Consider the following 26,227-nt stretch of genomic DNA (forward strand, 5'->3'; position numbering starts at 1 on the left):
GAGCATCTTGAACGACAACACCCGTAGGTATTTGTTCAGTACACGCAGGTCTAGAATAGGGCGGAGCCCGCCGTCCTTCTTTGGCACAAGGAAGTATTTGGAGTAGAACCCCTGGTCGGTCAGAGCAGGGTCTACTAGTTGAATGGCACGCTTCCTGAGCAATGCCTGTATTTCCACATTCAGAGCTGAGGACTGAACCACGTCCTTCACCGCAGTTACCACCACCCCCCTGAAGGGGGGGGGGGGTTTAACCGGAACTGAAGGGTGTACCCGGTGAGTATAGTTTTGCGCACCCAGATATCGCTGGTGCATTGTTGCCAAAACAGAAGCTGTGGAACAGTATAGGGTTGGGTTAATGGCTGCCTGGTTTTCTCAGGGCTGCTTAGGCTTCGCTCGCTCACGAGGGGCCTGGCCAGCGCCACGAGGGCGTGGTCTGCCGCCTCCTCTAGGTCGCCACCCTGTGCGCTGCGGTCGTCCCCTTGGGATTTGGCCACGCGCTGCTGTATCCGCCGGGGAGGTCTTAGTACCCCCTGGACGCGGCTGGTGTTGCGGTGGTGCTCTACGCCACTGATGTTCTTGTGGGCGTTTGACCTGGAAAGGCCTACGCGGCCATATCGTAGCCAACTGCTGTGATGCCTCTCTAGCCTTAGCTGAGCTTTGCAACATCTCTTCCACCGCTGGGCCAAATGTGTGCCCCGGTGTGATTGGGGCATCCAACAAGGGAGCTTTGTCATGCTCCTGGACTCTCGCCTGCGAGAGCCAGAGCTGTCGTCTGGCCACCACCAGAGACGCGATGCTCCTGCCCTGGGCCCGCGCGTTAAGCTGGGCTAGCTTGACCAGCAGCTGGGCAACTAGCCCCAACTCTGCTCTCAGAGACACCGAAGGGTAGTCTGGGAGATCCTTTATTAGCGCAGCCTGATAAACTGAGAGGAGGCTGGCCAGATTGGACAGCCTAACTGCCTCTGTAGCCGCCGAATAGCCCTTCTTGAGGTGCACCTCGGTGATCCTGCACTGCTTGTTAGGACAGGTGGGGTCTTTCACCAACGCTGCGAACGCAGCGCCAACTGGCGGAAATGACACCAGACCCGCTTCACTCGCACCTTGCATGGTAAAGGCAGCCGCCTTACGCGAGGTTGCCGGGGCGGAGGCTGGAGTCCCCCAAGTGGACTGCACCTCCTTAACAAAGTCTGGGAAGGCCGGAAGCGTCCTAGACTGCTGGCCCTGTGCCAAAGGCGACTCAAAAAGAGAGCGCCTAGGCTCTTCAGTGGCAGGCCATTCTAAGCCCAGGTGGCGAGTCGCCCGCTCTACTAGGGACCATAAAGAGTCATCCACGCCTATCTCCATCTCAGACTCTGAGTGGTGGGACGTGAGCTCTGCCTCCACACTATCCTCTCCGTGGAGAGGCTCACCCTCTGATGCATCTCGAGAGATAGCATCCACGTCCCATGCGTCCTGTTGCGCAACTGGAACGGACAGGGGTTGTGGTAGGATGATCGGCTGGTTGACAGCCGGTCTGACTGGCTCCTCTGCGGCCCGAGCTGTGGCCAGGGACATGAGCAACGATTGCTGCCCCATCATAAGGTCCATAAACTGAGACATCTTACTAGTAAGCTCAGTTACACCACCTCGCCTGTCGCGACGAGGAGAACGGGAACGTCCTCTCCTTCGGGGCGATCTAGAGCGGGATCTCGAGATCTGACGGGGGCGTTCGCCGCGAGGAGAAGGGCCTCGCCTTACAGAAAGGCTGTGGGAGCGGTCTCTCTTACGCCTAACGTCAGGAGATCGTTGACCAGGGGTAACCTGGGAAGGCGAACTCCTGGAAAAAGGCAGCTTCGCTGGCGGGGAAGCCAAAGAAGGCTGCGGGGCGGAAAGGGTGTGTGACGACCCAGATGAAGGGGAGCGATCCCCGACTGCTCTCCTCGCCCTACGGCGCAGAGTGCGCGTCTGAAAACTTGCACATAACGTGCAAAAGGCTTTGTCTGCCAAAGCAGATGCCGCATGCTCCGGCCCCAGACAGGACACGCAGTCCTCATGCGGGTCATTAGCCGGTAACTTCATCCCACAGGTGACACAGCGGTGAAATGACATGGTGCAGCACGTTGTATGCCCAAGCGTACCGTGCCAGTAATAGGAGCGCCGAGCGTTAAGCACTGAGCACCAAGCGAACAGCTTTAAGGTGCGTTGAGGCGCGTGCACCAAGCACTGAAGACAAACGTCGAGTGCGTGCACTAAGGCACTGAGCGTCGAGGTGCGTGCACCGAGCACCGAGCGTCGAGGTGCGTGCACCGAGGCACCGAGCACCGAGCGTCGAGGTACGTGCACCGAGGCACCGAGCGTCGAGGTGCGTGCACCAAGGCACCGAGCACCGAGCGTCGAGGTGCGTACACCGAGGCACCGAGCACCGAGCGTCGAGGTGCGTGCACCGAGGCACCGAGCACCGAGCGTCGAGGTGCGTGCACCGAGGCACCGAGCACCGAGCGTCGAGGTGCGTGCACCGAGGCACCGAGCACCGAGCGTCGAGGTGCGTGCACCGAGCACCGAGCGTCGAGGTGCGTGCACCGAGGCACCGAGCACCGAGCGTCGAGGTGCGTGCACCGAGGCACCGAGCACCGAGCGTCGAGGTGCGTGCACCGAGGCACCGAGCACCGAGCGTCGAGGTGCGTGCACCGAGGCACCGAGCACCGAGTCTCGAAAGACAAGGTGTTGTGCTGCTTATAAGGGCAACAGTTAATGCACTTGGTGGTCGTCTTCCTTAGTACTGTATGGGAAAAAAACTTTTTTTTTTTTTTTTTTTTTTGTTTTGTTTGGACGCTGCAGCAGACACTACGTATGGTGTAGAACAGTGGGGCTATACTAAATAGCAGCCACGTGGCGGTAGAACGCGCCGCGGTGGGGGGGGAGACTGCAATGCAGGTCTGCACGCACACACACACACACACGCGGTCTAGCCTAAGCAAGACCGAGGCTGCAAAAATGCGCGTGGCCTAAGGCCAACGCAACACGCGTCCCAAACAATATACAAAAAAGAATATATATAACAATATATATACACACAAAAAACCCAAATAATAAATATAATATAATTATATATTATAATAATAACAAAGAAAAGGAAGACGGGAGACCACGAAGACGCGATGCCGAAGCAAAGCGAAAGGAAAAATATATATATATTAACAAGAATATATAAATCCTAAAACACAGTAACTGAAATAAACTCAGAGAAGGGGTAATTAACCAGCTTCTCAAGCGTAAAGCTTATCGAGTACAATCAGTTAACAAGCTCGCTCTGTTATCTATTACCTACCGTACCAAGGCTGAAGACAAAAGAGGAAGTGCATCCCCACGCGCGCAGTTAAGTAAGCTCCCAGGGGGGCGGGCTTACACTGCAGCTGGCGTGGGGGCCTATCGGCAGCTTTGCTATAAAAGCTCAGCCTACCGGTGCTGCCTGACGGCAATATCTCATGTTGATGGTTATTTTCGACTTGAAAGGGAACATGCATTATTACACTTTCTTCAAATTAACTATTTTCTTGTAGGGATTGGCTGTTTGCACAAAATCTCACCCAGAGTTTATGCTGCATAGTCTGACCTAGAGTTTATGCACATGTGCGATTGTTTTAAATATGGCGTTCTATAAGTCAGAAATGTGCTATTAAAGTTTGCCACCCGACATCACAGTTAGCGAAAGCATCAAATACAGTAAACACTGTCTCTCTTGCAGCACTTGGTGCTGATACGATCACTGGTTGAAAACAAGAACACCCGCCCTTGCACATTATTGCTTAGTGCCAATTGGTTGAAACGCTAAACGTCTCCACCCGCACGGCTATACAATTGGCTGAACAGTTGCTCCTCTCTCCTCTCGTGGGCATGTAGTCTCCATAATTACCACAGTACACAAGCTTGGTTAAGCCTTGTGCCTGAGGCCCTGGAGCTGTATTGTTGTCTCTTGAAGAGCCTGAGTAAAAATATTTAAAATCTTGTACTGCACTGACAATGCATGAGATAAGCTTAGGAATGCGTGTGAGTCTCACGAGACTTGACATGTCGATGAACATACAGATGAACTTACTTTCTACCTTTACTACTACTGTTATACCTTTTTCTCTTCTTTCTACTAACTTTCTGTTTTATGAAATAAGGACTACCCTCAAACAATAAGCAGTTATAAATGTGTAGCTCCATCTACCGGCCAAGGCAAAATAATAATATTAAAGAGGACCTATGGATCAGCCTACTGCTGGCTCTCCTCGAGATCGGCACTCACATTAGATGCTAAATCACCTAATTCTGCAAAGTGTTGATCAATAACAAGAATAGCTGCCACAGGATCAATAATATCTGCCACAGAATCATTACTAACATTTCTATCTCACCAAGATCACGATTCCCAAGTTGATGACGATGGTCGAGAATGGCTGGGATGACTAAACAAATCAGTTATTTTAACACATTTTTGTGCTTCAGTTTCTAGAATCTTCTGCTTTTTTGTCTAATTTTCTCGGCCCTGACTTTTTGTTTATTTGATTTATCCATCTTTCTAACAGGGAGTGCAGACCTACTAATTTTGACGTCATTGCCTTTTTTTTTTTTTTTAATATATGATGACCCAACATTCTGCACTGATTGGCTCAGGATTAGGGAGAAGCCACGCATGAGTGTGTGTGTGCATCACAGTGTTTTTTAAATAAAATTGCTGAGAAGGAAGGCCCCTCAATTTGCATTTAATTACATTATTTTAGGATTACTCTACATGTACACCATAGCGAAAGCAAAAAAAAAATGACGTTTACGTTTTCCTCATGATCACAGGCCCACTAACGCACTGGCCCTTCTGGCATTTGCCAGAGCTGCCAGATAGCCAGTCCGGGCCTGAATTCAGTATACATTCGGTGGATATTTGTCCTGATACAAGCCGAAAGCCAAGTTATGTCAGTCAGACCTCAAATGCGTAGAATTTTCACTGTAGCAGAAGGATTAAAAAGGGCTGAAAAGCCAGTCTTTTATTCAAAGGACAAATTATCGCTTATAAAATGTGTTACTTTGATTACAACAATGTCTATATTTAATAACATTGTCAGATTGTTATTGATTGATACTCAATACTTTGTAAACAAGGGACACCATTGTTTTATATAACTTCATTTTTCTTAAAGGCAATTACTTGGCACAATAACCTAATAAACTGCATGATGGAAAATATAAATCATATGTTGTGTTATACTGTATATGGTTATAAAACTGTTCATCTGCACTAAACAGTGATATGAATGTTAGTTTTACAAAAAAAAACTAAGATACTCGGAGTGAGATGCAATGGGGCTGGTTTTCAAAGCAAAGAAAAAAGGAAAAAACTGTTAAAGTTACAAAACTGGAAAAAAAAACAGAGCAGGTATTTAAGGCTGTTAAAGTAAGTTTTCTAATGCCATATGAATATAAATTATATAAAAACTAAAAATGTAAACTGACAACATTAACTTGCGTAGAAGCAATGACTGGGACATTATAAACGCTTATTTGCATATGCTGTTCATGTCAAAATTATGTGGTTTCATATATGTGGTTTTAGTCATTTTAAGCCATGATGTAAAATAATAAACACTATCATCTTTTTACTCATTATTGCAAAATTAATATATCATTGTTCCTAATGTAAGTCTTATGTGACACACACATAAAGTCTTTCCTGACAACAAAAAAGTCTAGCTAAACAGTTGCTGTTGATCATGAACAGGAGACTCAAAAGGCCTAGCGTTAGGGATAGTAAACGCTAGGTTATACTTTAACAAGTCTGTGTCCTGTGACCACAGATCACTGCAGGTTGTATAGGGAATAAGTAGCTCAGCAAGGCCACTTATGACCTTTTATGTCAAAAAGAGGATCTTAATGACGATCATATTGCATAGCTAGGGATTCCAACACTGAAGAGATGTGGTCACCCACCTTGGGACACTTGTAAATGCACTCTGAATATGCTGCAGTATGTTTTACAGCATGTTCCATTTGTAAGGCTATAAAGAAATACAGAAAGTGATACATGAAGACTCGAAAGCCTGGACCAGCTCCAGTTTGGCACTCTTAATTTTTTCTGGTTAAACACTTAAATATGTTGAATATTAGGGATATATAAGGTAAAGAAATAATGCAACTTCAGTAAGCTATTGGATTTTTTTTGTTATAATATGGATAACAACATTTTGAAAGCAGACATTCTTAAATTACTGAATACCAAATTCACTGGCAGCAGGTTTAAACTCTGTGAATAATTCCAGAAATATCCTCTCAGCTTATAAAAGCTCTTATAGGTTCAGTATAATACTTTCTCTTTCGAAAAAAAGCAATTTCCAATGCTCATAAATCTTCCCACTTTGAAAAACCACCCCTTTCCTGTTTTGAATATTGAATTTGGCATTTGGACGCTTCAGCAACACTCACAAACACTGATCAGCTCAAGTTACATATAAATCTGATTAGGATTGCCATTTCTCACATAACTTCCCTAAGTATGCTATTTAGAACAACATGGAAGTAAATGCCATCATTACCATCAAGGCACATCTGTTCTTCAACTTATCATTTTATTCTCCAATATAAATCTACTGTCAAGGCTTTCCATTAACTTTTATGGCTCATTTTCTAATGAAATCTACACATTAAATGCTCTCTCCTTTGGGTTATTGAAACTGTACAAGGTTGTATGTCTAAGAAAAGGTGTAGGTCTTAAGAGTATTAAATTGGCAACTGTGTATTAAAGTTATTTATTAGGCATTTCTTTTTAACAGCTATGTCAGTCTCCTGGGAAACAATCTATAATAACCAATCTTGTTACAAAACAGCACAGAATCCACAATACCGTTAAGATTTACCGTATATCTATCTATCTATCTATCTATCTATCTATCTATAACTCTTTCAACACTGCACACCTGTATATAGGTACAGCAAAAATAACCTCTTTTATCTTTTCTGTTTTGTGGTAATTTGCATTCACCCTGGAGGGACCTGTTCAGTTAATTTCTGGAGAACCACTTGTGTCATGTGCAATGAAAACCAACAAACTATACCAGTACATGACTTCAGGCAGTTTGGATGCCCACCTGACAGGTGCAGCTGAACTCACTGTAACTCACACCATTCCTCATGCAGAGGAGCAGCACGCTAGCATGGTAGCACTCTGAGCCACGGTGCCTTGCCCTGCAGCTGATACAGCAGTTTACATACAACACCACAAAATGGTCAACTTTTGTGCAGTAGGTAATATGCTGTGAGGAAAATGATTAAACTATTATGTAACATCTAATCTAAAATAACATTTTACAGAAAAAAAGATCTTTAAAAAGTCTTGTACTAGTTACATAAGCTTACCATCTGCCATTGTGTTCTGTATATTCACATCACTTAGCAGTCGTCAAACAATTGTTTATAATGCTTTGGAAATAATACAATCACTTTAGCACTTAAGAATTACCATTTGATTAGACTTGGTCTCTAACAGCATGTAGCTTAATGTATGACTTGTATGACAAGTGCTGAATCTGCTTGCATAATCATGCTATAAATTTAGTGCTTGTAATAGTAAAGTCAGACAGAAATAAGAATGAGCCCAAGGTGGCTCTGACCATGACGTTTCTAGATCAGCCACCACACATTCAAACCAGTTAGCTGATTTATAAAGGAAATTGGTTCTGTTTGAATTACTTAACAGTTTTAATAATTCAGGAATAAAAACAGCCTGGCATAATGTTTAAAGAATGTTATCATGATAATGTAAGATTATCAAAATGGAATGTCATATGTGAAAGATCTATTGATATGGTCAGTGGTTTAACAGTGAAAAGGTCTATCCTTATTGGACACCTTGTAATGGAACTTAACTGAAAGAATCAAAAATAGATATGTACCCACTGTACAGAAAACAAAGTCAGCATCTCAAATGGTTAATGAGGTATTAACAGTAGAAATATTAATGGTCTGTATCATTAATATAACTGTAGTTTAACAAAGTCAATGACAACACTGTAATGGAACGTAAGTAAATCTAAGAATACAGCTGTGCACAAAACATTAAGACAATAATTCAAAAATTCACATGACCCCAAATGGCAGCCACATTAGATCAGAGGTCAATGCTATGGTCAGCAAAACATTTACCATACAGGGTTTATACTGTATAAACCTGGACATATTAAGTTGCTGCCTCAAATGGTTTCTGAGTTGCAAGGCTGTGACGGCAGCAGCTTTAAAAACAGGAAAGCATTAATTCTAGCATGACATCCACAATCAAACGTGACCTAGAGAATCACTGGCCTGGCTATGCCAAGTTTCAGATCTTAGCTGGTGATCCACATGATCATCACATTGGTCAGGTGCTCATGCAGATTGGGGAGACAAAGGTTTAGGGATCATTTCACTTCACTATAATACAGCCTGTGCATCACGTGAACTTATGGGGGCAGTATCACATACAAAACCTTAAGGATGGTTGCGCTATCATTTCGAAGTGGCCTATGAGTGTACATTTGAATTTTGGAACAGCCAGCCTCATAAAACTCGCATCATTCTATGCACTTTTCTTCTTGGGAAGCTGATTATAATAAAATAACAGAAATAAAATTCCTGCTGCACCACCTAGCTACAAAAAAATCACATTTACATGGGAAGTTGCTTACAATACCCGAATTCACCTCACCTGCAGAGTTAAGCATAATCTGAAACAAATGTGCATCACCTAACATGAATACGTTGGGAGCAATTTCTAGCATACCTTACCTTCCGAGAGTTACGTTGACAACAGATTGTAGTTTCAATTTAATGTGTTTTGACCAACAGATACACAATTTTAACCAAAACAACATATCTATACCAATATAAGCACAACAATTTAACACGAATTGTACAGCAGATGTTTTCGTTGTAAGAAATGTACTGCAGATGTGTGAAACATACAGTATAGTACAGAAGGTGTGGCTTTTGTCGTATTGACAAGGAGATTTACCAGAGACCTGCTCTCGTGCTTAAAGAAGGGGGGGGGGGGGGGGGGGGGGATAGGAGGTTACTCACGATTCTTTTCACCTTTCCACCTTGACCCAGGTTTTGATCTTCCAGGGATGTCAAAGGCATTGTTTAATTCCAGAATCCAAAGCAGCATCAGCAGGAGCACAGTTATTGCAGCCATTCCAGACAAACAAAAATAATAAAATACCTACAGTGGACTATCTGGCTCTGAAAATTAGAAAGACTCCAAAAACACCCTCTGTTCCTCTCAGCAAAGGAAGATGAGACACGTTTTTCTGTCCAAGGTAGGAAACTTTTGAGATTTTCTCCTTTTATTAAATTGAGACATTCCTTAAATGATACTCACGACATGCCTATTGTAATTCCAGCACCAAAAAGTCAACCGCAGAGCATTTTTATTCCTGTCTAGGGTTTCTCAAATGCTGCTGGTATATAATTTGCCCTTGGCTTAGCCACCTTCAGTTCTTCAGTATTCAATACACACATAAACTCAGTCATTTTTGCAACACGCCTTGCAAAATGTTCCACGCAGACACAGTTGGTAAAATAAAACATTCAGCTTTGACACTAAACAGTTACCAGAGTTGAAGGGTGGTAGGCGTTAAGGACATATTGCAGTTTTGACAGTACAGTGGGAATAGAAAATTGATATGAGATGAAGAAAGAAAATCACAGGAAGAAATTGCACTACTGTGACTTCAGCTGCATTTACACTGCATTCCTATTTCTGAGAGCGATGAAGAGCTGAGAGAGAGTGGTGATTTTCCAAATACAGAAGATTCCATTCTGGCTGCTGTCACAGAGTATCTATAGTACAAGAAAGGTTTGTAAACTGATGTACCTTGCTGGAATGCTAAATATCTAGGTGATAATAAATGAATCTGAAATATACATACCGATACAGTATATTGTGTTTGTATGGAATATTGAATTTACTCAGGCTTGCAACAGCTTAAAAATAAAATGTCAACATGTGCATGATTCCATTTATCGCGCTTGCCTGTCCTTCATTACTATTTTAACAAGCTCTCAATAGTTCAAAAGTACTTTTGTGCTTGAGCCAGAGCATTGGTATTTCAAAGATATTTTTGTTTAAAGCTGCAGTGTCACACAATCATATTCAATTCTAAAGTAAAGTTGGTCCTTGGTTTCTGTTTCCAAGGCATTCTGGGGGATGTAGTCCTGTAATAAACACCAGGACTACATTTTTCCTCTTTCCTCCCCCTACTCTGCCACAATAAGTAGACAATACATACATCAGAGCATGCATATGAAAAAAAGCATAGTTGTAATCTGAGAGAATTCAATACAGGTACTAGAAAATGTATGTACTAATGTATTTGTAACTAGCATACTAGTATTTAGTAATATGGGCCCAATAAGTTTACTTTTATACACTACACTGTATTTGTTTTACAGTCTGTTAATATGTTAGCAATATTGATAATCAATGTTTTGTCATATTAAACTTGAAGCATGTCCCCTTTCTATTTCTGTACCAAAATTGTTTATGCTGCATGTAGTTTCAAAATTAAATAAATGGTTTATTTCAGCAACCTCTGCAATTTAAGTAGTACTGTATGTCATGTTTAGGCGTGAAAGCTTCCCTGAGCTGGAACACAAGAACTTATCCATACTTTAGCCATTAATCACTCTGTCAACCAGCACAGCACAGTGGGCTCACTTACCTCAGTAATGAAATCAATCACATCAACATACTTTATGCAGTACTCCCGTCACTTTTTCATGAAATGTAAAATGTACCAAAGTTTAAAAATGATCCTGTCTCACTTTTTGAAAGCCAAAAATGGATTGCTGCAGTGGCCACCTGCAAAATTCTAGACAATGCTGAGGTTGTTTTCAAGAGGGAAGGCTCATTTTAAGAGGGAACTTATTCCATTATTATTCCACATAATACTTCAAAGCTTGTTCATGCAACACATTACACCAATTTTGCTTAAACTCACTTCTGTGAAGCCAGCCTACAACTTGTTCTACATACCTTTGTTTTTATGTAAATCATAATGGCATGTTAAGTTTCAATTATTGATATAAATTACTGGTACTTGTTTTCTCCATACTGATGTATGGAGAAAACATAGCCAGTGTTACAAATACAATGTATGGAAATTCTCCCAGTAATTTTGTATTTCACTATTTTCAGATTGTGAATTTACTTTGCTTTAACCTGGTGCTTTAACATGTTTTCCCTATGATTTACTTTGCTGGGAATTAAACTGAGCCAGAAACAGAATTTAGTGAAGTCCATGGAAATTATCCAAGCAAGAATCTGAGCTGGAGCTCTGCCAACTCTCCTGTCCCTAGTTGATGATTTCCCTGCTGGTGTTGAGGCAGGCAGGACTTGGCTCAGCAGTTTTTTTTTGAGCGATAATTTTTCATCCATACCAAAATGTTTCCTATTATTGTATTGTGATTAATAAAACACAAGACAGATCAATGTGCACAAAAGTAAAACCTTGATAAAACCCTCCAAGGTACAATGTACACAACTCTTTAATCATAGCAAAAAACACATTACTTCTGTATATTACTGTTATTGATAATAATTACCAATTCAGAAAATCATTGTTTTAACAATAAAATATCACAAAACTAATTTTATATAAACAACATTTAAAATGTTATACAGGTCTTTGTCTTACAGTTTTGCAAATATCTAGAAGAACCGCTTGTCAAATTGAACTGAAACATTCTTAGTACCTTCTTTACTTCAAATTATTAAATACATTGTCATTTTGTGAACTCAACAAAGACCAATTGTGCATTTACCAACCGAAAGTGAATAAGGAGCTACAATTTGGGATTACAATTTTGTGCGAAAAAGGTAAAAGTTATTCTTGCGTAAACAACAGCCCAGGGCGGAGCATGCATTCAATCTACAACTGGTGGATGTGAAGCATGAGGCGAGAATGTTTTGTGCTTGCTGAGAAAAGCCTGTAATAAAATAAGCATTTTTTATTTACTTCTTGTGCATTGCATCTGTAAAGTTTACATTTGTATTCTTCACATGCAAATCTTCATGATGTTTCAAATTTAGCTCCACTTGCAATATGAACTGAATTTATTTGCTACTGTATGAAACCTGTAAATATATGTGTTCAAAATACGGATGCAAGTTGGTTACGACTTGTTTGGTGTTTTATCAACTCTCAGCTGTTGTTGACGTCCAGTCGGTTTTTGGTAAATCCGAAATTAAACTGTGCATTTGTGCAGCCAAGGGAACCGGACTTACCATTATTACGCACATTGTTTTTATAACTGTAACACATAAGCTCAATACAGTGCTAGTGCATCACTCATAATAATGTATTATATCAGGCATGCCGCCAGCCCACCAAAAAACATAAACAAAGTTCTTATTCAGTATGCTGATTTATTATAGCATGTTAATATAATACATATGACTCTATAGTAAGGCTGTTGCATGTGAAATCAATCAATATACTGATAGAATGTAACAAAGTCATCAGACAAGCTAAACTAATTTCATGCACAGTAAATGAAGCTACCTTAATAAAAAATCAACTGACCTGCTCACAGAAGCATCTCATTTAAATCAGCTTTCAGATATTTGTCTGCAGCATCTGTTTTGCTTGTTTACTGCTTATTCAAGTTTCACAATGGTTCGGGACCTCAGCTAACATTTTCTTTTCTTTCAGTACTTCTGCATTTGGCTGTTTTAGTCAGTTTAGCATATATTATTAGATTTTTTATTTGGTCTACACATAGTAATTTAACAAACGTGACTGACTCAACAACCTTTTTTAAGTCAGAAACTTCCAGCTTCAGTTTTTCATTTCTTGGGATGCATTTTTTTAACAAAAGGCTTAAGTTAAAGTACATATTTTACTTTTGGTTGAGGAATAGAATCCTCTTACAGTCCATGGAAAATGTCCTTGGTACTGCAGTGAACTTGCAGTACCTTGAGGCATGTCACAGTATACCACGGTTGTCGTTCAGTGCAGCTTGTAAAATCATTACAGTAATCCGTCACGTATCCTCCAGTTACATATCTGCCCTAACCGTTTATCAATCTCTTCAGCAATGTTAGTTTATTATTGTTTATTAGAGAAGATTAGTTCAGAGATTGTAGATCCTACCAAAGTTTTCGTACACTGTGTTGTATGTGCTCCGTGCACAACCATTGCTGGTAGTGCCACGTGAATTCTTCAGTGTGTTGACTTGATATGTAAATAAATCCTGTTCGCCTGCAGGGCGTATCAACTTCAACCTCTGTCTCAATCTGTTGTCACTCAGCAGCGAATGCATGCACCCACACTGCAGACGGCTACTCTGTCACAAGCATTAATACCCTGTATCTTTCTAAACAAGGGATTTATGGGAACTCCCTAATAAAAGCTGAATTTAAAAACAATAATTGTGTGAATATAGTAATTGTTACAGCTGTGTATAATGGTATTTAAAACAGGATTCATTCATCCGACTTTTTATATATCTGTCCTTACTCTGGTCTCACAGCAGTTGGATATGCAACAGATTACTGCACTTTAGGATATGCAACAGATTACTGTACTTTTTCTAGCACAGTGGACCAGAGAGCTTTCAGAAATTGAATGGGCTGTAATGCCACCATTTCATGCTGAGACTGACAATGCTTTTTCATTGTACAAAAAAATTGGTTTTGGTTTTATCTTTTGTTGGTATTGTTCGGTTTGGAATTGTATGCAAATATCAGTTTCGGTTTGGGAAAATCATAACCATTGCATCCCTAGTTCAAAACAAAGAAGTTACATTATTGTTGACCATATAAAAGGACTTTTACTTTATGGTACAGTGTGTGGACCTTTTGGAAAAAGCACACAGGGACTGCCTCTTAATGCTTTCAATGCTGCACAGATGTAAGAAGAACTAGAGAACATAGCTCCACTCAACATAGCAGACCAGTAAACTGTTCCTGGTCTTGGGTATGCCCCTATATAATTTGTGTATGACTTATTTACATGGAAAGCATAGGGTAGTTGGTTGATTATGGATTTTCTAAATAATTACTAGCAATACATATTTAAAGTTGGCAGCCTTAGTGGCGAGACCTCCTACCCACCAAATTAATATCCTGCAGTAGCACACATGGCACAGACTTTAAAAAAAACAGCTAGTTATAATTGTACCTATCTGCCACTGGGGAAAACCAATTCTCTTAGGAATAGGCTGAAGCTGTAAATGCACACTATGGTATTTTTTTTTTCTCAAAGTGGAAATTTATCAGTCTAATGAAAAGATATCCTTTCAGAAGGCACCTTGGAATGGTTGTTGGTGACAGGGAGCAGACATGAAAGTGAAAGTGATTACGATGGGCGGAGAGAACATCTCCAAGGAGATGCAAGCAGCTTTCTACAGAACAGGGACACAATAAAGCTGTCAATCACAAAACCATTCATCGTTCAGAGGCGACACTACCAAAAAAATTAATTAAATTACAAAACATGTAGTATTTGAAAAGCAGAGGGTAATATTTTTTAGGCAAACCTCATATAAAATGTAGCTTTACTGCAAGTTGAAAACAGTGATGCACACCAAAAAGAAACTACTGCTACAGTAAGTATTCACTATAGATATTCTTGTCTACACTGGAATGATCTTAAGGGGGGGGGGAGGGGGGGGGGGGGGTCTCCTGGCTTGCAACCCTCTTCTATTTATTGTATTTTTACATTCCTTTTTTATTTTGGGTTCTATTTAAGCGATAGTGCCCTTCGATGAAAGCTCTACCATGTGTTAGATGATCGCGACTGGAGTTATGCATCGTGAGCCCAAGGTCAAGGTCAACTAACACATGGTAGAGCCTTCATCGAGAGTGCACTATTGCTATTAGAATGAGATTTTCCCCATTGTGTTCTTTAAAAAAAAAAAAAACACTTTAAAACCTAGATTTACCTTTAACTTCGTAATGATTTGTAATGGTACCCTACCGTTGAGAAAAATTTTAATAAAATAGCCCCAAAAATGGTCAAAAAGGATCATATACATAATTGAAAAAATATTTAAAAAAAACTGAATAATTTTATTAAATAAATAACTTTTTACTTGTCAGACTTTTTACTTGTCAGACTTTCTTACAGTTTATCTGGACAGTACTAGATATCTGGAGCAATATAATGGAGCAACATTACTGAATATGTGTCTCAGTTTGTTGTCATTGAAAGATGCTGAGCACCAGTTAAGGCTGTGATTGGCTAATTTGGTAGTTGCATGACTAGTTGCTTTCCTCGGTATTTGGTATTTGAACCAATTGTCTTTGTTTAGTATTTGCTGTCCAATAGATGAAAAAAGCAGGTACTTGCGTGGATGGATTTTAAATTTGATTCACAGCTGATGCTGTGACTTAGCAGCGGGCATCTGTCATCTGATAGAAGCCCAATAGAGATGGAAGCTGATTGGCTGATGGTATTGAATCATTTTCTAACATTGTTTTTTTATGTCTTTTATGTGTTTGTACAAATTGCGATGGGCACCAGTAACTAGGTTGTATATCCCAGAGACACATGCTTCCAAGAATAAAATTAGAAAGCTGGTAGAATAGATAGATTTAACATCTTGGTACGGTGTATGCCAATTTATATTTTACTGCAGTTACGCTGTCCAGTTTTGTGATACAAAATGAGAGTTGGGTGTTCTGCATCTTAACAGAATCATTATTTGCATTTTTTAATAACAAGACCACAGAGTATATGGATTTAACATGGGGATCATGCTCCTTGTGTAAATGATGTGAAAACACATGCTGTGCTGCATGATGATGTTTTGGTGTTGTGCTCACAGAATGTAATGGGCCACGGTGCAAATTTGATGTATTATACCGTCATGGCAACCAACAGGACCTGGATTGCTGATGCAGAAAAAAAAGAGAACGGCATATGAAAAGAACAATTGAGTTTTACTATGTGAAAAATAGTTTTACAGCTTGTGGTTGACCACAAACATTCTGTTGGGTATTAGGCTTCAAAAAATAAAAAAACTAAATTACATTGTTTGCAGCTCCTTATTAAAAATGGGACACAAAGCCGGTAACTATGAGGTAACTGGTAGCAGGTATGGTCGTGCCGAGTAACTTGTACAAACAAGTAATTGTTATGATTTTTTGAGAATGTGTAAAACACAAGTAATGTTGCTATTACTTGTAATTCGGAGAAAAAAAGTATGTATAAAAATGCATTGAATCAGCTCCTAGCTCCAATAGAGCAATGCTGACTGTGATCATCAGCACAGCAGTCTTTGAGCTACACCTTAGTCCTCCATTACACAGCATCCACTTTGACAAAGGGATTTCATAAGGATTTACTTTCCAAAAACACATGTTATTTAAAAAGATAAATGTTTGTATTTCATATTATTTGGGGATTTGAGAGTTTTATTTAAGGTTATTTTGTTTGTACATTTATCAAACAAAAAAGCAACCAGCATATCTTTTAAAGCTGTTTATGTGTAGATATTTACCGTAAAAACCAGTGTATAAGTCGCACCGGTGTATAAGTTTGGCAGGGATGGTGTTAATTCCATCCCTGCCAAATCCATGTGTGGAATGTGACTGGGTCTTGACTGAATAATTGATCATCAATCAAGTGCCAGCCACATGGTATAAAAGGGAGCAGAATCCTTTGTTTGATGGAGGAGATGGATGTGTTTTTGAACAGTTCAGTGAAGGTGCCTTTGTTTCCTTGCTTTGTTTATTTTGTGTTTAATAAAAGTGTGCTTGAAATTGCAACTTCCTGACTCTAGGTTTGCTTTCCTGCTGCTGACCAGCCTTGCCCGCAACATAACCCTGCTACAATAACATGCTGTGACGGGGTAGCCCCCGCCTCTGTGTGTATTATGTATTATTTTGTATTTGTGTTATTATTATTTAAAACATAGTGTTTAATTTGTATAAAACACAATGTTTTGTTATTGTGTTTTTTGCAGCATGGATGGGGTTAAACTTCCCCATCCATGCTAAACCCATGCAGAATGTGACCGTCTCCAAATTGATTGATTGATACATTTATTACTAATTTGGAGACGGTCACATGTATATAAACCCGCAGCTTTGGATGATCGGGGAGGGTGTTCAGAGGTGGAACAAGAGAGTGAGACAACAAGAACTGAAACTAAAAGATTATAACAATTCAGCACACTGAACAGCTCATGTGACACTACAAGCAATGGTAGTGCACAGACACATACAACACAGTGAAAACTTTGGTGAGATCTACAATCTCTGAACTGATCTTCTCTGTTCAATAATAAACTAACGTTGCTGAACAGAGTGATCATGGCGGATTGACGGTTAGGGCGGCTATCTTTAGCAGGTAAGAGGAGGTGACTTCTAAGTTCAGGTGACTTTGAAGACTATAATTGCTGTTGGAAATTACTGACTGGCCTTTGTCATAAAAGGCCCACGCCCATATCACAAAATAATGGCAGTTGTTGGCAGGGGGCAGTAACTATTTTTTTGCATAAAGGTCAATGACCCAAAGCAGGTGGAACTCTCTCGTAATTGTCGGTGTTATCGTTAAACTGGTTATTGAGGGAATTGTAGTTGTTCTTGGGCAGAAAGGTAAAATGTACTCCGTTCCAATGCGGATATGTTTCTGGCACAATACCATAGTCTCAATCTTTCCAACAGACAATGAAATCACCACTACTTGTCCAAAATGACTGTAGCAAGATACTGCTGTATTCCTGTATCTTCTGGTACAGACTCAACCTTGTAAATCACTGGCAGAATGTGTTCATATTTTTATTCATTTTTTTAACAGCTTTAGAAGCATATGCTGTGTATTTAAAATAATTAATTCCCTTTAGTACTATTAAAGTTACTTTGCATGTGTTTTAAACATATGCTGCCCCTTAATTAAAAGTACAACAGTTAAACCATGCAGCTTTGAATGTTCATCCATCCCACTTGCAAGTATAAATACAAACAGTGACAAGATAAATTTACCATTCAATTTACACAGTTTTTGTTTCTTGTCATTTCTGTCCAATAGCACACATTGTACATCAATTGTGTCTACTAAACTCAACAGATTATTTTTCCTCTAGTAAAACCCAAAGCAAACAGTTTGTTTCGTTTATAATTTTACATTGTGGGTGATAGCTATGTTGCAGACCAGAAATTATCTTTCCTGGGGGCACAAAAATGCTGACAAAATGACATAAGGGAAGACACAAAGCTAAGTGACTTAAATATTAATATAATATAAGCAATATACAGATCTGTGGAAGCAGCCCTTTGTGCAATGACTGAAGATGTATTTGTAATTGGTGAAAATATAATATACACCACTAAGATCATATTAGTACAAATGACCATGCATCAGTTATCTGTTAAAATATGTATAAACTAGATATACATGTGTGGTCTAAAGATAACCATATTAATTAAAAACTGCTTCAGATAGTTACAATCCAGTAAACATTTCAACAATTGTATTCAGAAGTCTGCTTAGTGTTCTGTAGCAGGGCACAACATAATGCCAACTTTTCCAGATTAGCATCCCTTACATTGTCTAATAAAAATGAATTTTAAAATGGTGTTCAGTAGGAATATATTAACACAGCAGTTGATCAGAGTACCCCCGTACTCCTGTCATAAATGGAATGGAGCTTTTGACCTCAGTTTAAAGTTAATAAAACTGTAAAAAAATGTAATACACCAGTAGTAATTACACTGTACATACTGAGAGAAATACCACACTGTACATGCTTAGGTAAATAACAAGTAGACAAATATTTCTGTTAGGGTTTTAATTAGTTATTTGCATACATACATACCGACTTTGCTTTAGCTAAACGTTCTAATAGGGAGCTGAGTGTTGCAGCAGATTCTTTCACTAGCCATGCATGCCTTTCACCTATTGAATTGCTGAATTGCAGTATCTTTGTCAGGATTTATTTGCAATCACAGAGCTGCCGTGCCTGTGTCGTTGATTGTCCCTTACCTTTCCTAAATACTAAATTCATAAGAACCATAACAAAAAAGAAAGGGGGAAATACATAAAAAGACAACATGTTTGCTAATACTACAATAATTATTAATTTGATACAGTATTACCAAGCCATTTTGTAATACTTAATTGTATTACTCTAACCTTAGCTGCCTTCAACATAATATTAACAGCTATTACTGATAATTATGTTGTAAATTATATAATCTCTGTTCATTATTGCCTGGGTTAATTAAAAAAAAAGGCTTCCTTATCTGTATTTTTTAATTTTGGTTTTATGTGTTCTATGCAGAAAATATATTGCCCTCCAGTGGACAATTATGTATCTCATTTTAAAGTAAGACAAAAATATCAGAAAAAAAAAAACCTTGACGAAATCTCATTCACTAAAATCTCATGCTTTTCATCTCCAAAGGCTTGGCTGAATCTAGCTTATGTCAAACATAAAATTAGGTTTCAACACCACAGAATTTGCCAGCTATACTCTGGTATGATCAGAACTTGATACAATATTGCATAAATTGCTTCAGGCGACGCCTAAAGGCCACAGCGGCAGTGGGCAACCGGGCTCTCCCGCAGGGTAAAGGCAACGCAAGGCGTGGTGCGTCCACGCAGCAGCGTTCTAGGAGGCAGTTCCAGGGCCGTCACCCTAGGCAGCCGCCTCAGAGTGCTCTGTCCCAACCTCAGCAGCCCCAACAGGGACCCTGAAGGCTTGCGGCCTCAGACCCATTCATTTTCCACACACCAGCTGCAATACTGGCGCGCTTGCACCTCGGACACCTGAGCGCTCGCAATCGTACACAACGGTTACGCGCTACATTTCCGCTTGGGGCCTCCTCCCTTTCGAGGGGTCAGGAATACATGCATGACAGACCCTCTTCAGGTCTCGGTACTTCAGAAAGAAGTGGGCGCTTTGCTGTGCAAGCGAGCCATTCGTCTTCTAGACCCCACCTCCCACAGAGAGAGGTTCTACTCGAGATACTTTCTGATACCCAAAAAGGTGTGACAGCTTTCGCCCCATCCTAGACCTGAGACTCTTCAACAAGTTTTTGAAGGAGAGGAGGTTCCAAATGCTGACTCACCGTCACATTCTCCAGTCCGTCCGGCCAGATGACTGGTTTACCACTGTGAACTTACAGGACACGTACTTCCACATTCCCATTCGTCCCAAGCACAGGAAGTACCTCCGCTTCCCCGTTCAGGGAAGTGTTTATGAGTTTTCCGTGCTGCCGTTCGGCCTCTCATTAGCTCCTCATATGGTTTCAAAGTGCGTGGACGTTATCCTGCCACCCTTGCGGTTGCAGGGGATCAGAGTATTGAACTACCTTGACGACTCGATGAGAGGGGGCAGGGGCCCACACGGCGATTGTGACAGAGCATCTGGTGAGGCTAGGCCTCATCATCAACGATGCAAATAGTTGGCTTACACCGGTGCAGTGCACAACATACTTGGGGCTCCGGCTGGACTCCGGTATGATGCGCGCATACCTTTTGGAAGACAGAGTAGCAGCTGTCCGAGGTTGCCTCTCCCTGTTTTGACAGGGATCGGAGGTTACCTTGGTGTTGTGTCAAAAACTATTGGGTCTGATGGCCGCAGCTGTATCAGCCATCGAGCTGGGCTTACTCTGCATGCACCCGCTGCAAGCGTGGCTCAGTGCGTTTAATTTACATCCGAAGCGCGACGGACAACACAGCAGTGGTGACGTATGTCAACCATCAGGGTAGCCTCTGGTCCCCGGGGTTGCATCACATTGCCTTCCGGCTTTTGATGTGGGCTCAAAGGAACCTGCTGTCCCTATGGGCGACGCATCTTCCTGGAGTGGTGAACTGGGCAGCAAACCTCCTTTCGAGGGAGGGTGCCCATCCGTCAGAGTAGCGGCTCCACCCTGGTGGAGCGCATTTGGGAATGATTCGGGAAGGAGCAGGTCGATCTCTTCGCCTTGGCGGAGATGACACACTTCCCCCTGTGGTACTCCCTCCACCAATTAGGCAGTCCACTAGGTGTCGACACCCTAGCCCACGAGTGGCCCAGGACGCTCCTTTATGCATTCCTGCCGATACCGTTGCTCCTGACCTTTCTAGAGAAGGTCCAGTTAGAGAAGGCAACAGTTCTCCTAGTGGCCCCCAGGTGGCCCAGTAGAATCTGGTTCTCGACCCTGTGCCAGCTCTTAGAAGGCCAGCCCTGGGAGATCCCGCTGCGCATGGATCTCCTCAGTCAGGCGAAAGGCACTCTCTGGCATCTGGAACCAGTTATGGGTCTGGCCCCTGAACGGGACCGCTGGACAGCCCTAGGGCTATCAGACGCGGCTGTGGGTACTCTGCAGAGCACTAGGTCAGACTCCACTAGGTCGCTGTACACCTATAAATGGAAGTATTTTCAGAATTGGTGTCTGACTAGAAGTCATGACCCAGTTACTTGCCCCATGCCAGTTATCTTGCAGTTTCTGCAAGAACTGCTCGAGGCTGGTAGGTCACCTTCTACATTAAAGGTGTATTTAGTGGCCATTTCCCTGTAGACTTTGTATTTCCGGGTGCGCATTTCTAGGCAACCCATTTTCTTAAGGGTGCTCAGCGAATACGCCCTCAAAGGAGGGTCGTTCTCCCCGAATGGAGCCTTGATATTGTGCTGGTGGCTCTCATGAATGCCCAGTTTGAGCCGATACACTCCATAGAGTTGTATCTGTCTATGAAGACAGCCTTCCTCTTGGCTATCACCTCCGCAAAGTGGGTCAGTGAACTACAGGTGCTGTCAGTGTACAGCTCCTGTATGCGTATTTGGGACGATGAGAGCAGGGTGTCACTGCGTACAAACCCTATTTTCCTCCATAAGATGATCACAGCTTTCAACATGAACCAGTCTGTGAAATTGCAGTCTTTCCACCCACCTCCATTTTCTTCGGAGGACGATAGGTGATTGAACTTCCTCTGCCCAGTGCAGGCACTGAGGTGTTACGTGGAAAGGACAAGGGTTCTGCGTCATTCTGACCAGCTCTTTGTCTGTCATAGGATAAAGACCTTAGGACAGCCCCTCACGAAGCAGCGACTGTTGCACAGGATTGTGGACACAGTCTCGACTGCGTATGATAGTGCCGGCTTGCCCCCACCTGGGCACCAGGGTTAAGGTAAGTAACCTAACATTTCCATACGCACTAATAAATGATTACTTTAATGCATGCACTAAAATTAATGTCCTTTAGTAAATACCATGTGAATACAGCTCATCTCATTCGTCTGAGCTGGATGCTCATTTAAATATATCAGCATGCATTACAATAAATTACAATTGCATATTCCCATAGTGTGAAGCACTAAATTTAGCATGCGCCATAATATGACAAGTATCGCACACGATAATGAATAAAATTGCAATAGTAAATACGGAAATCATTAACATGCACACGAATTGCAATTATCGCGCACCATAAAGTTTAGCACCCTTTCGTAAATGAGGCCTATAGAATGGTATTTTTAAATAGGTTAACAACATAAAACAGTGCTGTACTTTTCTTCTTACACCTCATACTGTTACATCGATGAAACATTTGCATGTGTATCATCTTACTTCTATGTGTTTGCATGATCTATTACTACAAGTATACCTTTTAACTATAACATACACTATAATCTTAACAATATCATGAAAAGAATGCATACAAGTTACACAAACAGCCACATCAAACAACTTTAATCACTTAACACAGTGATAACCGTAAGCCATTGATTGTCACAAATGATTTTCTTCATTTTTGTGAAACTGTCCAGACTGCTAGACATGGCCATTACTCAGACATCCTTGCCTTTTCCATGTGGAATGTCTTCTTGAACATTGCGTATTTCTGCAAACTCTGAAGCTTGACTGAACTAATGTATTTACTATTTCCCATGTAATATTTATTCAAATGAAAACTGTATCTGGAAAATTTAGATTTCTAGTGTAGATAGTTTAAATAAAGTATCAGTAATAACATGAATACACTATACTTGTCACACATTTTTGGTTATGAAATTACCAAATCGATGATATACTCACCGACAATACTTAGAAATCAAAATCTTCATATGAAAAATTTAATTTTTCCTATGCTTTCTATGCATTATTTCCTGGTTGCAGGAATCTTGGTAGAATCACATACAGTCAGTCATAATGATGTGATGTAACGGAGGCAGAGGGATTGGACAAGAGTTATTTTGCAAGCATAACACAATATTGCAGAAAATCTCTTCATCTTCAGTACATATAGTTTGACAAAAAATGAGTTAGACTGAATGATTACTTGTGGCATAGCAACAGCCAAAATGCATTGGTATTACAACCCTATGTAGTGGTCAGATGTTTTATAAAGGGCATTTGAGAGTTAATATATAAGTATTATCAAACACTGAAAACAAGTATATCATTACGTTTTTCCTCAGGTGCCCTGTATTGGCTGCTACTCCCAACATTTTTCACAGCTTGGATACTATATATAGTCCAGTACATAATCAATTTAATTAAGCCAACATAAGATGAAATGCAGAGCACTCACAGGAAATATATTTTGCAAACATACAGTACATAAAAACTTTTCAGATGCAGTGTCCCTAAGCTATATAAATTTTTCTACATTCAATGTTAAAATAATTTAGAATTTGCTGACAGTCCAGTGTTTTTATATTCCCAAGGGTAGTTTTATCTGATCTGCAGTAGTTGTAAAAATGTATTTATTGCATCTCTATAGTTCAAGAAACAAAACATAAATTAAAGAAGCATTGTTTTCATTTCGGTATGGGTTCTATCTGTTTGATGTTAAAGATAATTTTTTTTAGACTATTTGTTTAATATGCATTGTTAATTGTTAAATGATTTTAATTGCGAAGCCTTGATAAACTGGACATGTCGGGAGACAGACAGGTTGTCCGAAATAACAAGGTATCCAGTTAAAATAAAAATAAAAATCGCACACGTACATTTATAGTGCTCAATATATTTTAAATAACATGAACGTGTTCTCTGTACAGATTACATTATGTAAAAATATAAATGTGTACATGCATATACAGTATACAGTACAGTAGTAAAATCAAATAAATACCTAGAACTTTTTTTTTTTACTTTAGCCTATAGCAGATTAGATTTTCCATTTTGTTCAGGGAACTGCAAGAATCCATGTGTCTTCCCAGTCGTTTTTCATTGGTCAATGTATTTTTTAATGCATGTCAAATCGGATCAAATCAAACTTGTTTCGATTGCAAAATTGACGCATCACCATCGTACAACAATTCTGGACTCCGGAGTGTGCAAGGTACAATAGGGAATTCACTTAATTGTTTCTGTTTAGACGCACCTTAAATTCGGATGTGTTATCGGATCCAGTGTGCAATGGCCTTAACTGTTACATTTATAGATGAACTGAAAAAAAAACGTGTTTTATCATAAAATGGACAAATAATGATAATAAACACTGTAATACAGTGTTGAATAGTATTTCCTACTGTTTTGGTTTTGTTATGGTAAAAATAAATAAATTAAAATAAGGGGATAACGACAGTTGAAACATATTCAAGTTAGTGACAGTAAATATGTTTTTTAAACCTGAAAGAAAACCACTTGTAAGTATCGTAGATGTTTCTAAACTACTGACCTGGAAAAATGAGCCTGTCAGGTTTTTTTTTTTTTTTTTTGCAGACTGTGCAAGGGTGCAAGTGTGGAAGGGTGGTGGGCAATTCACTGACACAGAGACAGAACTTTATTTGTAATGCCGCTCAGGCGCACTGATTTATTTTTACCCACAGAGGGCGCTGTTGTCTGTGGCATGAATACTGGCAACAGTAAACAGGAACACAGGGTTACCAATACTGGTATACAGTCCAGTGCACATACAAGTGCTCAAAAATAATAATGAAAACAAAAGGCGAAAGAAAAAGGGAAAATAAAACACAGTAATAAAACTACAAAATAAAGGTACTGCACTTGGCAGCGTTACCCCGACCGTCGCTATCCTCACGGCCCGGGTCTTCATCCTATGCTCACCCGTTCCCTCAACCTGTGGATTCTGTTCGGGGTTCTGCCAAGTTTTCTCCGCTATATGTCACAAAGAATCCTGCAGCATGAAACGCATTTAACATAACTGTATTCAGACTGAGATGTTTATTATTATTATTATTATTATTATTTCAATGTGTCCTGTACATTAATATGTTATTTTTATTTTTTTAATTTTTTTAATATTACCCGAAAAAGACCCTGGTATTCTGGTGTTGTTCATGGAGTAGTTCTTGAATCCCTACAACCGAAAATGTCACCACCTTGTGGGACATTTCTGGCTTGTTAACAGCACAACATATTATAAAAAATATGTTGGTGTAACATTTGATTATGGGATAGTGCATGTGAACTATAACAAAATAGTTTGTTTTTTTTTTGGGTGGTGGTGTTGTGCAAACAGTATGTAGGATCAGTTTTAATATCACAATTAAATGGTCATTTAATTGTAGAAAAACGCATCAGCTCTCAACACCGTGTTGTTTTTAGCTTGAAATTACATATAATTATCAGCTGAATTAATTCTGGGCTGTCTGTTACAGAGTCGTGAAATATATGTAACTGTAAAACACATGATTAGTATAATAAAGACTGATCATGTTGGTTGGCAGATACATGTCCAAGACACAAACAGGTTTGGTCAAGATGCTGACTTCGAGGACAAAAGATACAAATTGCAGTTTTGCCGAGTCCACAAGATGGCAAACTAATTAAATAATACATATTCTTCATTTCTCAGCCCCAGATCAAAATATAACTACACAAATGATATTACCATTTTAAAATAAATTAACTAAACCCATCAGACCAGTTAACCAGGCCCAGTCTTGGGTATGCCCCTATATCATTTGTGTATGACTTATTTTTCTATAAGACACTGACCATATTTAATTTGCTATAGTGGGATTGTCTTTTTCTATAGGTATTTAGTGCTGAACAAGTGATATAATCTGCTCAGGTCAGAGACCAAGAGCACATAGCTTCCCATAGCCTGAGCATGGATGCATGGCACCCAGCTGGCATATACCATCTAAATACAGTTTTACAGCAATTTGATCAATAGAAAACACTCACTTAACTTGAATTGGCTTATTTTATTTATTTATTTATTTTCACAATTACAGTACCAGACCAAAATAAAATAGTGCTTGCCATTGCTAAAATAATCACCATAGTACTTGATATTAAACCTTTAAGTGTTGTCAACCACAAGAGAGCACTA

General features: G+C 40.2%; 1 protein-coding gene across 4 annotated transcripts in view; it reads right to left on the reverse strand.

Annotated features, from left to right (window-relative positions):
• Positions 1-26,227, reverse strand: part of LOC117405462 (roundabout homolog 1-like) — a 440,349-nt gene that overhangs the window by 291,627 nt on the left and 122,495 nt on the right. The window contains exon 1 of one of the 4 annotated variants that reach the window (XM_059031314.1): positions 9,064-9,193. The exons of the other annotated variants lie outside the window; for them this stretch is intronic. Within the exon in view, the coding sequence (XP_058887297.1) occupies positions 9,064-9,178 (115 nt within the window). The 5' untranslated portion in view covers positions 9,179-9,193. Of the gene's footprint in view, positions 1-9,063; positions 9,194-26,227 lie in introns of those variants that run through there. 4 annotated transcript variants of the gene reach the window in all.

Source organism: Acipenser ruthenus, chromosome 9 (assembly GCF_902713425.1).
Source record: "Acipenser ruthenus chromosome 9, fAciRut3.2 maternal haplotype, whole genome shotgun sequence".
Classification (NCBI taxonomy): Eukaryota; Metazoa; Chordata; class Actinopteri; order Acipenseriformes; family Acipenseridae; genus Acipenser; species Acipenser ruthenus.